The sequence below is a fragment of the Trachypithecus francoisi genome, unplaced genomic scaffold (assembly GCF_009764315.1).
Source record: "Trachypithecus francoisi isolate TF-2019V2 unplaced genomic scaffold, Tfra_2.0 Lachesis_group17, whole genome shotgun sequence".
NCBI lineage: Eukaryota > Metazoa > Chordata > Mammalia > Primates > Cercopithecidae > Trachypithecus > Trachypithecus francoisi.
Genome location: NW_022681462.1, coordinates 93,962,360 through 93,978,752, shown reverse-complemented (window position 1 = coordinate 93,978,752; position 16,393 = coordinate 93,962,360). Strand labels below are relative to the sequence as shown.

The 16,393-nt window shown below is 44.4% G+C and overlaps 1 protein-coding gene and 1 pseudogene across 2 annotated transcripts; both read left to right on the top strand.

Moving 5' to 3' along the window:
• Positions 1 to 9,089: 9,089 nt before the first annotated feature.
• LRATD1 (LRAT domain containing 1) lies at positions 9,090 to 13,620 on the top strand. Its single transcript, XM_033176521.1, has 2 exons — positions 9,090 to 9,352; positions 10,370 to 13,620. The coding sequence occupies exon 2, from the start codon at positions 10,406 to 10,408 to the stop codon at positions 11,282 to 11,284; it is 879 nt and encodes a 292-aa protein (XP_033032412.1). The 5' UTR covers positions 9,090 to 9,352; positions 10,370 to 10,405; the 3' UTR covers positions 11,285 to 13,620.
• LOC117062707 lies at positions 11,585 to 14,987 on the top strand (annotated as a pseudogene). The gene has a single exon (XR_004428501.1). The product of XR_004428501.1 is annotated as an uncharacterized LOC117062707 (transcript).
• Positions 14,988 to 16,393: the final 1,406 nt, after the last annotated feature.

Sequence of the window (16,393 nt, the reverse complement as noted above, 5' to 3'; positions counted from 1 at the left end):
GAAATCAAATGTGAAAGTTAATATTATGGATAGTATCTAAGGTATATTCTAAATCAAATATTTAAGCTTATTACTATGTGCTCTAGAGTAATAATAATGAAATACTACAGAATGTTAAAAAGGAGGAATATAGAAAAAGAAAATGTTATTGACTCAGTAGGGTAGGATTCTTTAAAAAGACCTGATAGTGACCAGGCATGGGGGCTCATGCCTATAATCACAGCACTTTGGGAAGGCGAGGCGGGCGGATCACCTGAGGTCAGGAGTTTGAGATCAGCCTGGCCAAGAGGTCAGGAGTTCTAAACCAGCCTGGCCAACATGGCGAAACCCCGTCTCTACTAAAAATACAATAATTAGCCGGGCGTGGAAGCACATGCCTGTAATCCCAGCTACTCGGGAGACTGAGGTGGGAGAATCGCTTGAACCCAGAGGTTGCAGAGGTTGCAGTGAGCCAAGATCGCACCATTTTGCACTCCAGCCTGGACAACAAGACCAAGACTCCTTCTCAAAACAAAACAAAACAAAACAAAAAAAAGGCCTGATAGTTACTAACACCTTATTCTGGGTTAGATGCTCTGCTGTTTTACTATACTATTTTACTTAATACTCATCAAAACCTCTTAAGGAAAATACTATTATTCATATTTGAAAGATGAATAAACGGAGACACATAGGAACTAGGCATCTTCCCTAAAACCATACTGTGAATAAGTAGGTGAGTCATAATTTGAATCCAGGCCCTCAGAATAGAACCCTGAGACTAAAGCTGACCTATGGCAGGAGAACAAGCTCAGACACTAGGATCAAAGGCAAAGACACAGAGAACAACTAAGACAATATTAGAGCAAGAGGGATGAGGGAAAGGAAACATGAGGACATGCGTAAATTGAGCTCCTTGCTTTTGGTAATTTAGAAATGGGCTGAGAATTTGCTGGTAGGAGTGGCATGTTAAGTACACGTTTTAAAGAAAAACCATACTTTATTAATTATGTGCTATGTCTGTAGTTAGATTCATTTCGACAACCTGCAAACAAATAAATACCTCATTATGATAAAGATAATTACTAAGCAAGGGAAACAAAATAAATCATCATTGGTAGCTATAAAAATGTGCCATGACACCAGAAATAAACACCTAGAAGAACACGCGAAACACATATCTAAGCAGTCACTTTACTGCTTTAAATAAGCACATATCTACTTTTTTAAAAAAAATATGAAGTTATCTCTATCAATCAGCAATGCATTTATTGCAAGTTTTCCATAGATTCCCTACCTTGTGCTATCAGTTGTCGGAAAATTTAACTAAGAAGGAGGAGGTAGGTAGAGGAAATAGAAAAAGAGAGAGAGAAAGCACCTTTGACTCCAAAAGCTATCACTATCAATTCAAATTCATTTGTACTCAACCAATGTGTATTAAACTTACACCTTGCATCAGGGATAGTGCTCAGTGATGGAATTACTGGTGGGAACATCACAGATACAGTCTCTCCCCTAAAAGCTCACAGTCTCATAGTGGATACAGACACAGAGCTATGTAGTGACAACATAACAGGGAAAGAACAGAGAACAGTGGGAGCACCTAGCAGGGCACCCAAGGCAGATTTTCTAAGTGAGAGAAGGCTACCAGGAGGAGGTGAAATCTCAACTGAGATGAAGAAAGAATTTTTTTTGTCAAAAGAAGATTGGAAGAAAGAATCTCAGCAGAGGAAACATAAGCAGTAACACAAGAAACAGCACAGGCTCTCAATGAGGCAGAGAATACTTAAAACCAAACAAATAGGCCAGGCACGATGGCTCATGCCTGTAATCCCAGCACTTTAGGAGGCTGAGGCAGGTGGATCACTTGAGGTCAGGAGTTCACGTCCAGCCTAGCCAACATGGTGAAACCCTGTCTCTACTAAAAATACAAAAATTAGCTGGGAGTGGTGGTGGGCGCCTGTAATCCCAGCTACTCCAGAGGCTGAGGCAGGAGAATCGCTGGAACCTGGGAGGTTGAGGTTGCAGTAAGCCAAGGTCATGCCACTGCGCTTCAGCCTGGGTGGCAGAGCAAGACTTTGCCTCAAAAACAAACAAATAAGCTTAATCAGAAAGGCTGAAGCAAGAAGCAAGAGGGGTGGGTAGCAAAAGATGAGATGGAGCAGTAAACAAGGGCAAGATCATGAATCTGCCATATGGTTGTTCAATATTTTCCTGAGGGCAACTGAAAGTTACTGAGAGTTTCAAGCAGGGAAGTGACCTAAAAAATGCACATTTTAGAAATCACTCTGTATACAGTACAGGGAGATGACTACGGGGAACAACTTTGGGGTTGGGGGAATAATTCATAGCCAGCTGCAGCAACGTAGATGGGAGTGCCTGGTGCCTGAGACTAAGGTGAGCTGTAGGAAGGGACTAAAGGGGACAGATGAGAAAGAATATGAGTAAGGGAGACGTAACAAGAGTTGGACATGGCCATATGTAGCCCGGGGTAAGGGAAAAGTGATAGATAATGCCCAGGCACTGGCTTGCAAAACTGGGAGGGCAACAGTGCCTATTAGCAAAATGAAAGACAAAAAGAAAAGCAAAAGAAGTGCTCAGAGCTTGGTACATTCTGGCCTTTCCACGTCTGTGGAACAGCCACAAGGATGTGTCTTCTAGGCAATTGGATATTTGGGTCTATAGTTCCATTAGGGAGTTATCAGATAGGCATGGGATGAAAGCCAAAGAAGCAGACAAGATCACCTTCAATATGACTTTTCAAAAGCCAGTCAATGAGGATGCATTGAGAAGAGTACCTGGAAACAGAAGAAGTCCTGAAGAAAACCACTATTGAAAGAAGTTAAAGGAAATGAGTCCACAAAATGTTGTAAGATGAATAGCCAGAGAGGTTGAAGGAAACCAGGAAAGTGACTGTAGTACAATGGAAGGAAAGGAAGAGCCTAGCTCAACAAGGAAGAAGTTGTTGTCTGTGCACATGCTTCCCAGAAATCAAGTAAGGTAAGAACCCAAAACCATCCACCACATTCAATGCTGATGATATCACTGGTCCCCTTGGTGAGAGCTGCTCAGTGATGGAGCGATGGTTGCACAAAACAGCCTGTGTTGGGTTGGGATAAACTGCAAGATGGGAGAATATCCAAAGGAAGAGGTACACTTAGGAGATGTTTTTAAGATGTGAGAGACAAATATGATTCCATGCAACTGGGAAGCAGTTAGGAGAATAGGTGGAGTTACATACGAAGGTGGAGAGAAGGGGTTATTAAAAGTGTGAGGTTCTTGAGAGGGCACAAACAGGTGGCATTCAGAGCCCAGGTTGATGGACTTGTCTTTGCCAGGATGGGGCCAGCAAAGGCACTAATAAAAGGGCAATCCAGAAGCAACACAAAGAGCGTAAAAGTTACTCTTTGCAGAGACAGAACCAAGGTTTTCATAATCAGTCAGTCAGTAGCCTAAAAGGGAATTTGACACGTAGGACCAGAAAGTTTTCCTGTTTAATGCAGGTTTCTGCTCTAACCACAGCCTATGAGCACAGTGGGCCAGGGCACAGGAGTTTGAGCAAGGAGAAAAAAAGATAAATCCTCAGCTCTACCATACACCTGCAATATGACTTTTAAACAAGCCACTTGACTTCACAATGCAAACTGATACCTTTATTTACCAGCTTAGTAAGAGCAAGTCTAAAATGAGCCTCAGTGCTGTTGAAATAAACCAGAGGATGTCTAGAGAATGAAATTCCAAGTATTTATTAAGTGCCTACTTCTCAAGGGCTATCGCTGTACTTAAGAAGAATTTTCTTTTCTTTTTTTTTTTTTTTTAACATTTGAGTAGCATTTGACTTGTAATTACTGTACGGCATCCAAAATGCCTGGAAAGACTGTTCAAAATGCAAATTTCCTAGAGCCAATCCTGAGATTAAGTTTCAGTAGCTTGGGGATAGAGTCTGGGAATCTGCATTTTTATCAGGTTCCCTGATGATGCTAGAGGACTATTTGGAAAACCAACACTATACATCACATAGCACACCTTCCCACACATTGTCTGATTTAATACATGTGTTAGGCATCGAAGCATTCAAATTAGTGAAAGCTGAAACAAACACAAATACTGACACCTAACTAAATAAAACAGAGACCATTATTCATGTGCGCATTGAGTCAGGCAAGGTGTATTTATTGAGTGCACACTGCACCAAACCCTATACTTGGCAAAGGGAATATAGACTTGAACTAGATTTTGCACTTTTCTTCAAATATTCTTCAGCCTATTAATAAAGAAAAAGAGGAAAGTCAACCCATGATGCCAGCTCAATTTGATAAGTGTTTTGACAAATTTCTGACACATCTTGTGTCCAATATACACATGGTGCTATGGAAGCATAAAGGAGTGTCTCAATTAAGAGTGGGCTGAGGGGACAGATATATTGGAGGGGCTGACACTTGGAGGGGTTATAAATTTTGAGTGGAGGTTAGTTCAGACAGGCAGGGAAAGGCATTCCAGAGAAAAGGAAGAGCAAACAGTGTGTCTGTAATAGTGACCCATGCCTACCCAGGGAAGTTCAACCATCACTGATATGGGGAAGTGGGCCCACACAAAAGGCATGAATTCTCCTAAAATCGGGAGAGGACACAGAGAAAAATGAATGCTAGGTGACGATATCTTTGTATAATCCACCTAAAAGAAAATATTACACCAATTAGTGCTAAAGGTTTTGCCCAGGGAGCATTCATGAGTCTTTAATGGTTCAATGAAAAGAAGTTATGAAAGACACTTGAATAGGAACACTCAGTTATGGGAAGGAAATTAGAAAACATGGAAATGTGGAAGTCAAACTTGGAAGAGGTCACTGAAGAAGAAATTGATAGCCAGAGTGTCAATACATGCATGCAGGTTAAGGGAAGTAGGATTCCAGCTGTAAGGAGTTTACTGGGAGGGATTTCCCAGGCCATTTTTGTGGTCTATAAAAGTAGAAAGCAGGCAAGATGTTTAGAGAGCTGGGTAAGTTAAGTCACATGGAAGCTGTGAAAATTTCTAGAACAAATAGTAGGGAGATATGGGGTAGTACCTAGAGGGCACAGATGTGTTCATTAGTTATTTCTTTACATTCTAGGTGATGTGAACCTGCTGAAATGCTGCAGGGATTCCAGGTAAGTTAACTTGACAGTGAGAACAGATACAAAGAGAGGAGGAGGTGTGTGTGTGTTGTGGGGAGGGGGCAGCGAGGGGATTTTTATTGTTCTGAGATAGGTCTAAAATGAAGGAGAGTATATCAATCAGTACAGGCTAACTGCTGTAATAAATAACCACACAATTTTGGAGTGACTTAACTCAAGAAGATTTATTTCTTCACAGTCCAATGCAGTTTTCTTGGGAGGGGAAATTATCAGCTCTACACAGTCATTCAGGAGCCCTGGCCTTCTTCCATCTAGTGGCGCCTCCATCTAGTAGATCCTAGGAGTCCTACCATGAATCCTCTACAAATGGCCAAATGGCAAAAGAAAGCTCTGGAAGATTGTGTTAATAGTTTCAGTTTCAGGAGCAGCACCTGGGAGTGGCTTATTCTACTTCCACCCACATTCCATTTGCCAGAACTCAATCACAGGGCACAGGGCAAATGACTGCAGGCATGCTGGGACTTGTCATTTAGCTGGATGCCCAGAAGGAAGGAAAATGGGATTGGTGAAGCCATATCACCAACTCAAATCCAGATGGATACAGAGTATTCTTTAGCTCAGATCGGGGGGTATATTAACTGCCCAGGGAGAGGGAACAGTTCAATTCATTAAAGCATAAAGTGGGACATATAATTTTCCTGAACCCTTACTCCAGGGCCAATTTTAAAGGATGACAGTTTGAGCCAAGGACCTGTTCAGTAAAATTCAGAGAAGAGTTTTTTGTATAGTGCCAAAGAAGCAACAGAGAGAGAGAGAGAATACACCAGATGGCACTAGCAGAAAAGATCACATACATTTGACTGACTCCTAATCACTCCCCCATAACTTTTTTCCCACACAAATTCCTCACACCAGGAAATATTCATTTAAAACGATTAAAAATCCTTCAGGGAACCCCCGCCCCACTCCCTGCCACCACATGATTAGCCCAGGGGGCTCACATGCTGAAATCTATAGAGAGCTTTGGGTCTCAGAGTATTTGAAGGATAGGCAGGGCTCTCACCACCTTAACACAGAAGCAGTCCTACACCCCAGTCAAGGAACCTTGGACACTATCTATTGCTACCTTTTGCCTGAGGCAAAGGAGAAAGAGAACTGCACAGCTGTCATAAACAAGTAGGGTATGAGACCTCTGTCTTCCACCAAGAATAATAATAAGATAGCCTTGACTGAAAGCTCACTGTGTGTCAGACACTATGCTTACATGTATGAACTCACAACAATTCAGTGAGGTAGCCACTGTTATGATCTCTTTTTTACAGATAAGGACGTTTCTTGATGCCCACAAAGGTTAAATAACTGACTCCAGGTTACCCGGCAATAAATGTTGAAAAAGAGTTTAAATTAGTTGGCTTTCAGAGTTTGTGTTTTGGACAACTATATTCTACTTTTGATAGCACTATATTTTCTCATTGTGAGTGCAGGCAGGATGGAGTAAAAAATAAAAGTCAAAACAATTTGAATACAATATTTTGTGATGAACATAAAACGTTTTCTACAATCAGCATCCCTCATTCGACTGGTATATTTCTTACTTTATTATCTGATAATTGCCAAAAGATGACAAAGTGTAGATATATTTTCCTTAGTTTACTTTTAGCTCCCTTTATTTCAAGCCTCACAGTCAATGTGTTCCCTGCCTTATGTTTCAAGGCGGCTCCAGGTTATTTTTCCTCCCATGTGATTACAAAAGCAGTTAGCCTTTTAGCCTAGCAGGGGGAATGAGAGGAAAGGGAGAGGGAAAAATTTTTACTCTTTAGGCACTATATCTCCAATAACTGACATTTTATCTTAATTATGCTTTATAGTATTGGAATACTAAACAAAGGGGAACAACCTGCTTACTCTGTAGTCTGGAGCAGAATGAAACAGAACACATAGGACGGAACACAGCAAATGAGCTGTAAATGTTTGTGCACAAGGTTTGATCTTGGGGATGGAGGGAGGATTTTTTTTAAATTATTCAAATACTGAGTTGCTTTCAAAGAGTTCTTCTCAGACGTCAATAATGAACTCTTCAGACTCCCTTATCCCAGACAGCCCTGAAGTCCAGTTTATAACAAGACCAATAATTCACTTCTTGATCACTAAAGCTGCTTGTTCAATTCTCTTGACTTCAGAGCCAAAATGAGTTATTACTTATGGCAAGTATTAAAAAGGCCATCTCAACTTGTGGTCAGTTCCATGAATGACAACTCGTTTTCTGATAACTTGCATGCACATGGACAATAGCCAAATTTCTAAAAAGATTTAGGTACATCAAATGTATACAGATGATCATTTAAAACCATTTTTTTCCAGTGATATTTTAGCATCTAATTTGATAAATCACTGCATTTTGAGGCTGTGGGGGTGTACAGAGACCTTCAGAAAGTAAACATAGACTGGAGGCTTAGCGGTTTGAAGATATTCAAGCAGAAAAGTCTAGCAAAGAAAAAGGGGGGTTGTAATATGGATCAGTCTCCATGTAACCTTGAGCCAATCAGCTAACTTCTCTGGAACACCAGTTTTCTCATTTTAAGAAACAAGATTTTATTCAATAAACACTATAATCTAGTGAAAGACTGGATCTGGTATCCCATAGGCTTGGATGGATTGCTGGCATTAGTATTGGAGATTTTGTTTCCCTGTTTGTTACAGTTCGGTATTAGTGAGTACTCTACAGATGAACAATGGTTAAATTGTCTACTTAATTTACTCTTACGTGCCTGCCCACGTATAAGTGGTCAATACAGGCTGTTTTCATTTTTACTATTACTGATGGAACCCACTGCATGGCTAGCATTGGGAAAGAGGCCCAGAATACAAGGTTGTGCAGAATGCAAGTCTACTCTCAACGAATTCATTTTGTAGGGAAGAGGTGGGGGTTTCAACTAGGAAGCATCAACTTCCTCATTGGGAAAGAAAAGAGGCTTCATAGAAAAGTTGCTGGAGTCCAAGCTTAAAGATGAGTAGCGTTGGGACCAGAACCAGATGTCTAAGAACTCTTTGAGGCTTAATGTTACGAAGTTTTGAAATGATTGGTCTAGAACGTTGTATATACGAAGTTCATTTTTTCAACACCCAATATTCAGAACACATTCATTCATTAACTTTCCATCCAGAAATGTAATCATTAACTACTGCTGCACCCTCCTTTCCCACAAAACCAAACAAAACTTGCTAAGGAATCCCAATTCTGAGGTTTGGAAAACACTTTTACGACCTACTCTCTGCTTGCATGTATGAACTCATATACATAAGTTGTGAGGTATTCCTCTTATAGTCAGAAAACTGGAGGCCAATATCATAGGCACAGCCGGGGAACAGACTGGCCAAAGCTCAGGCTTTTGAGTGGCATTTGACACCAAACTCCTTTTAAACCGGGCATGAGCTCTGGGTCAGCAGCCTCACTCCAGTCAAAGAAGAGGAGCCAAACTTCGCAGGCGCAATTTCAAAGACGTCTGGGAAAGGGTCTTTGATCCAAGGACCAGCCTAGGGGCATCAGGAACCAAGGCTCTGGGGGATCCCAGCAGGGCCCAGGCGCCCGCCTCGAACAATGTCGCTGCCTGCCCCGGACCGCTCGCAGTGCCTGGGCCACACTGGGGTGTCCTGGGGTTTCTTCTCCGTACCTAGACTCAGCTTCGCCGCCCGAGTCTGTCTTCCTGGAACACGGAACGCGGGCGGACTGTTCTCAGTCACAATCAGCTCGCATGACCTGGGGGCGCGGGCGCAAGCTTGCAGCAGCTCCTGGCAGAAACCGCCGCGCACCCCGCCTGTGCGCACACCTCCGCTCCCGGGGGCGGTGCGAGGTCGGGTGTGCGGGGGACGGGGCGGGGCGGAGCGGAGCGGAGCTCACTGGAGGTCCGCCCTTGCTCCCCTCCCCCGCCGGGGGAGATTGACAGGGCTCGGGCACCCGCCCCAACCAATGAGCGCGTCCTGGGGCGGGCCCTGGAACTGGCTGCTCTGGCTACTTAGAGTCGTCCGCGCGGCGGTGGGAAAGCAGAGCCGAGCCGGGACTGTCCAGTGGGAGCAGGCGGGTCGGCCAGCGCAGACCTGGTGGCGCACGGGCGCCGCACTGCACGGTTCGGCGAGGGGTAGAGCGGAGCCGCAGCCCCACGCGCAGCCCAGGACCCACTCGCCACCGCCGCTTCCGCAGCACCCATGGGGACCACGAGACTTTAAAGGAGTTTGGGGTTTCGGGAGCAGGGAAATCACGGGTAGGGAGAAGCGACTTTCTTTGCCTTGGAAACGGTTTTTCTTCGTCCGATTGTTTGGATCCTTTGCTGGGTAGGAGGGAAAGGGGTCTTTGGGCTAAAAGTGGACCTCTCTACACACACACGCTCCCACCCACACCCACACACATACACTGCACAGGCTTTCTCCATCCTTCCCCTGCCTCTTTGTTAGGTTATTTTAGACAGAGCAGCCTCGCCCTGGCGCAGTCCGATTGGCCCTGATGGGGACAAGGCAAGAGAAGTAAGGGGCAGAGTGCACCTGCCTGTGAGGGCAGGTGTGCCCGGGTGCTTGGGCGTACGTGCAACGGCGAGCGTGCAAGTGTGGAGCTGAAATTGTGCACGAATGTGTGGGGTCTAAGTGTGCCAGTGTGTCGTCGCAAAGGTTTGTCATTGTAGGTGTATGTGACATTATACACCAGTATACCAGCTTGCCAGTGTCTGGACTCCCAAGTGTCCAAAATATTGCTGGTGTCAACTGAATGCCTGAGAATGTGTCCGATTGTCATTGTGCGAGCCACTGTAAGGGGAGGAAGAAAACCTAGTGCAAAACTGGGAGGTGGGCTGGAGAGGGTGGGGACAGAAATGGGAGCTTAGCTTGCTCCCAGCTCACTGGCCTTAGGCTCCCTTCTCCCTTTCAGCCCACCCCTCCGTCCTTCCTGGGCGTCCGTCTCCCACGCTACCACAGTCAGCGCTGTCCTCCCCACTGGGACCCCGCAAGCTCTCCAGCCAGCCTGGGTGTTTTCTTCTGGGAGTTGGACCGGGTTCCCGGAAGGGGTCGGAAGCTGTGTCGTGGCGTCTGCTCTCGCCGGACCGGTGGCGGCTTCTCCGCCCCACCTACCCCCGGGGAGTCACGGAGGACTGGGCCGGAAAGGGTGACTCCGGTGAGGGCACATAGGCGAGCCAGCAGGTCCCAGGGGCACTGCACGTCTTGGGGAAGGACATAAAAGAAAGGGGCAGCCAGGACTCTGACGGTGTCTCTGTCTCTCTGTGCCTCCGCAGATCCCCGCTCCTGGCCCTCACCTCGCCACCTCATTGATGGGCAACCAACTGGACCGCATCACCCACCTCAACTACAGCGAGTTGCCCACAGGGGACCCGTCGGGGATTGAGAAGGACGAACTGCGGGTCGGGGTCGCCTACTTCTTTTCGGATGATGAGGAAGACCTGGACGAACGCGGGCAGCCCGACAAGTTTGGCGTGAAGGCCCCCCCGGGTTGCACCCCCTGCCCGGAGAGCCCCAGCCGCCACCACCACCACCTGCTGCACCAGCTGGTCCTCAACGAAACTCAGTTTTCCGCCTTTCGGGGCCAGGAATGCATCTTTTCCAAAGTGAGCGGCGGCCCTCAGGGCGCCGACCTGAGCGTCTACGCGGTCACCGCGCTGCCAGCGCTCTGCGAACCCGGAGACCTGCTGGAGCTGCTGTGGCTGCAGCCCGCCCCGGAGCCGCCCGCGCCCGCCCCGCACTGGGCCGTCTACGTGGGCGGCGGGCAGATCATCCACCTGCACCAAGGCGAGATCCGCCAGGACAGCCTATACGAGGCGGGCGCGGCCAACGTGGGCCGAGTGGTGAATAGCTGGTACCGCTACCGCCCGCTGGTGGCCGAGCTGGTGGTGCAGAACGCCTGCGGCCACCTGGGCCTCAAGAGCGAGGAGATCTGCTGGACGAACTCGGAGAGCTTCGCCGCCTGGTGCCGCTTTGGCAAGCGGGAGTTCAAAGCGGGAGGGGAGGTGCCGGCCGGCACGCAGTCCCCGCAGCAGCAGTACTATCTCAAGGTGCACCTGGGAGAGAACAAGGTCCACACCGCCAGGTTTCACAGCCTGGAAGACCTCATCCGCGAGAAGCGCCGCATCGACGCCAGCGGCCGCCTGCGAGTGCTCCAGGAGCTCGCCGACCTCGTGGACGACAAGGAGTAGCCGCCTAGGGGCTGCCGGCCCCTCTGCCTCCCCACACTTCGCTCCCTTCCCTTCCCCGCACCCGGACTTCGCAGTTGGCGGTTCTCAACCCCTGCCCCCCAAGTGAGTCCGCTGCCGGTGTCCCGGGCCCGGGCTGCACCCCCGCACCCCCCAGCCAGCGGCAGGAAGTCTCAGGAACTGCCCCAGGGCCGAAAGGGCGCCGCTGCGCGCGCCTGGCCGACAGCCACGGTGGTGGTGACGGTGCTGGGAGACCCCGCGTGCCCTTTCCCCTTGAGATGTAAACCGGGGACGGAGAAGGGGCTGAGGGGAGAAAGGATATGGCCTCCCTCACGAGTCCATGACCAGTGACTGTGGCCCGACCCGAAAACGACCCTCTTCTCAAAAGGGACCATCACCGCCCCGAGCGCGCGAACAGAGACCGGTCGGAGGCGACAATTGGTCTTTTCAGGGCACAGTTCAGCTCCTCTGTGGATGCGTCCCCAGATCGCAGGATTTCCAAGAAATCGAGCCTGTCCCTTGTGCACTTGGGAATAATTCCCCAAGACAGCACTTCGGGATTCCGGGTTATCCTGAGGCTGCCCGGGACTTTTCCAGCTCTCCAGCCCCAGGTCTCCTGACATTGTGTTTCAGGCTGCGGGCTAAGCCAGACAGTGTTTGCCTCCCGTTCTTTCCACCGAGGAAAGCGAACGCCACCCCCACCCGCCTTTGCCTCCGAGTCTCCCTCGCTGGCAGAAGGGAAGCCGACCTGGTCCCGGGAGGAAGATGGCGCAGCGAATTCGGTGAGGACAGCCGGCCCCGCCCCCGACAAGGAGCTCCCTCGTTCACCTGGTGTCTGGGAACTTGAATGTGTGAAGGGCGCTTATTGTTCTGAACCCTTGATTGCTCCCTCCTCGGGCTGCGTTTCAAAAATAGTCATATTTTTAAAGGAGTTGGAGGAGAGGGAGGGGGAGGACATGGCACCATTCCAGAAACCAGCATTATTACAACACCATAGCCAGTATATTTAGTTTGGCTTTTCCTAACATAGAAATCTTCAAAGGTGGGGCAGTGGAAATAAAGTTTGAAAAATGAGAGAGCAGTTTTCCAACTATGTCAACAAAGCCTATCGTGTTGATGTTTTTATTGACCATTTTAGCAACATGCTAATAAAATTTCAAATTGAAATTTTTATTTTCATGGCTTTAATCCATGATAGTTTAAATATTGGGGGCCATTAAGAGTGGATGTAGCTAAGAGCTTAGCTAACATTGCCTTTTCACTCTATTTTTCTCAAATATTGTAAGAATTCTGTTTTTGAATATTGTTAATTGTTTGGCTTTCAACAGCAGCCCTAGTAATGGTGGAGTTGTTAATTAATGTGTATATTGTACTGAATTTCTGTCAGTTAAGGGGTTCACTGCTTTGGTGGAAATTGGTGGAAATTGCTAGCAGGTTCCATGATGTTTATTTTCTCCATGTTGTATATCATTACCATTTCACATTTGCATTTCTATTTTTCTTCCCCTCCTCCTGATCTCCTGAAAAATGAATCTAGAGTTGATGGCTTTTTCCCCCTCCACTTTAGCCAGTTCCACAGTTCAGTTCTTCCTGAAACCAGGGAAGAACTTGTAGGATCAGGCAAATGTGTGTTTTTCAAAAACTTAGGTCTGGGTGTGAAACCCCTTCTGTGGACAAGGATTTGTAAACTTCTCTCCTCCCGCTGCGGCCCCAGCCTAACTGATAGTTACTTGATTCAGTGTGTTAGACACTTATAGCATCTATGTCTCTTTCAAGGGAATCTGTCAAATAATGCTGTTTAACTAATTGTTGCAAGCAATTGCATATTAACAGCTGTGATTTGACTGGACAGCAAGTATTATGGCCAAAGCCAGTTTCTTGGCATTTCAAAAATAATGCAATAAAAACTAGTTGAGGTTAACTGAGACTGGAAATGCCTTTCTCATGGTACATGATTCACTTCTATTTTTTCTTTCTTTTTCTTTTTTTTTTCTTTGGTTTTCATCCTGGATTCATCCCCGATCTTAAATCAAAAGGTCAGATCAATGAAATATGAACTAAAGTATTTTTCTTAAGCCTATTGAGTGATTTATTTTTTAAAAAATGTTTAAACGCATATGCTTTTCTTTCAGCACAAACAACAGCAAAACTTTTGTAATAACTAACTTATCTTTGCATGTATGAAGAACTGAAAGTCATTTGTTTCCCTTTTTCCTCTTTCAAATAACAGGTGGCAGATCATAAAATGAATTCTTTATTGTATCTACACACTCCACATTCTTTACTGTGTCCTACTACTGTATCTTGGCTCCCTGCTGTATTAAACACCATCTTAAGCATTTGTTCCTGCAGGACTCCTTCTTGACATTTTGTCTTCCACCTCAAAATCACTCAAAGGGTGGGACTTCATGAAAAGCAATGAATTAGTCTCTATCACACTGAATACTAAGATTTTTTTCCTCTGATGGTACACAGATTTCTCTCTCACTAAGAGGGTCACTCTCATAGAGGAATGTCTTTTCAGTTGTATACTTGCTAAGGCTAGACTGACAATAAAAATGAGTTGGGCAGTTCAATTAGCATTCGTTACTATATTGGCCTATAAAGGATTGGGTTGATGATAATACCTCTACAAATATGCAATAACAAAACAATAGTTATGAAAGAAACTTGAAAGTTTTGCAAGGTTTCTCATATTCCTGTTGAAATTATCATTTATTATCTCTTTGTCAATGTTAGTAAGGTAACCCATGACAGAATAATTTGAGTGATAGTTCATCATGCAGAGGATATGATCAAGATATTACCTAATGGTTTTATCCTGGAAAAGGTGTATATTTTTAGGGCATTGTTAACAATGTGAGTGAAACCAAGATGGTGCAAGTTCCCTTTGCAGATGGCATGGGCACACTTGATTTTTATTATGAGTGAATGTAATCTTTCTGTATTTTACCAGAGTTACAGAAATTACCTGAAAAGTTTCCTAACATTTTAATAATGTTAGGGGTTTAGTTTTGGTTTTAGTTGTCCTCAAGAGACCACAGCTTCACAGTAATGTCCATGATGTTGGGTGTGGCTAAGTTGGGGACTGGTTCTGTTCTGCCTGCTCCAGTGTAGAGAACAGCTATATTTATACTGCATTCTTTCTCAACTTTCAGGTAGTAAAAACAAACTATGATTTAACAAAAGAAAAAGAAAAGACAGGTACTTTTACTTCAAAGAGTGCTTTGGTCCACTTTTATTTAAACCAAAAATCAAATAAAATAAGGAGTAGGGCTGGGTATACTTTAAACAAAACCAGTCCTGAAATGCTGTTATTCTCAAAGTACATTCCAAACAAAAAAATATATAGAATTTACATATGTTGCATTTTTAAGTATGAGTTAAATTGATATAAAGTGTTCCTCAATGTTAAAAAATGTAAGATATTGTAATGACAGTATTTTTAGAAAATAATAATATATATTATAGTTAGGAAACACTTGTGCCGGATTAGACCATGCAGCATAGAAGCACCTGTATGACTCACTTGTTTGTTTGTTTTTTTTTACTTTGATGTTTACCTTCCCCTATGTTTAATTTTTCTGTGGTGAATACTTTTGTTAGAACTTGGCTTTTTTATTTTTCTTGGAAAAATATGCTATTAGTATTTACAAAATAATGATTTACCTGAATAAGCCGTATATACTAAAAGTCTTCAAACATACTTTATTGACTACTTATGTTTTGTGGTGTGCATCAACATCCCTAAGAGTTAAATGTCTTAGTCATCTAATAAATGGAACAGGGTCAAGTTCCAATGAAATTAATACTAATTGCACAATCATAATACAGCAACCTAATTTTCTTTTATTCATAGGCATATCTTTAAAACTTTCTTCTCTTTTTTGAACAAATGAAGAGAATCCAGTTTTTGCCTTTCAGAGGTGATTTGCCATGGGCACAAAGGGTCTGCAGGTGAAAAGACAGACTTTTGTGTTTCTTGAAACATCAAAAACTGAATTTAGAGAATGGTTATCTAACACTCAAGTCAATGTATTTTTTTTGAAATTACTAGCTATTGGTATAATATGCATATATGTACATATTTACATATACATAAACACGTGTACATTTACATATATGTAAGTACACATTCATATACATGTATACACATGTATATATATCTGTGTGCACATACATTTTTGCCTATAGCTAGCAATTATTTCATTCAGATACACACACACATACAGGCTACTAAACAAAATGGAGAGTGATTTGAGATATACAAAAACAGGAAGAAAAACCCTGGCAGTCATATAGCTAATGTATAACTGGACAGCAAGCAACTACTCGTAAAGCTAACAATAAACAAAAAGAAAATGTGGGAGTTATGCAATTAGTTTTATTCTCATTTTTGGAAAAACATGTTCCTGATTTCTCTAACTAAAAAGAAAAAAATTCAAAGGAAAGCTGTAAATATTAGGAAGTAACTGAAAACTAAGAAGAAAGATAAAGTGGGGAGGCTATGAGATGATATAATGAGCTAATAAGCTTTTCAACAGGGGACACCTGTTCTCCCTTCTAACCGAAGACACTAAAGAGAAGCTAAGATCGTATCTTTCAAACATTTAGTAATTTATAAAATCCCATTATTTCATAACTCAAAGTTTACCTCATTTGAACTTGAAATAGAAGAGGTTTAAGTATTTGAATAAGCTGGGGGAAAAAAGGAAAAATAGTCTTCCCCGATCTTGTCACTGACGGTGACACTGCTTGTAATTACTGTATTTTTTGGCAGAACACTCAGATGAATGGCTTCCTATGCTATGGACTTGTATCATTCTTATTGATGGCTGGTAGAACAAGCACACAGTAGGTACTCCATAAATGTAAGACTATGGCAGCCGTCTAGTACAAGTGCTTCTCACTAACTCTTAGTTACCAGGAAACCAGAAAGCCCATCACTTGCCTTGCTTGCAAAGGTGAGACTAAAGAAATTTCTCTACTAAAAAAAATACAAAAACTAGCCGGGCGAGGTGGCGGGCGCCTGTAGTCCCAGCTCCTCGAGAGGCTGAGGCAGGAGAATGGCGTGAACCCGGGAGGCGGAGCTTGCAGTGAGCTGAGATCCGA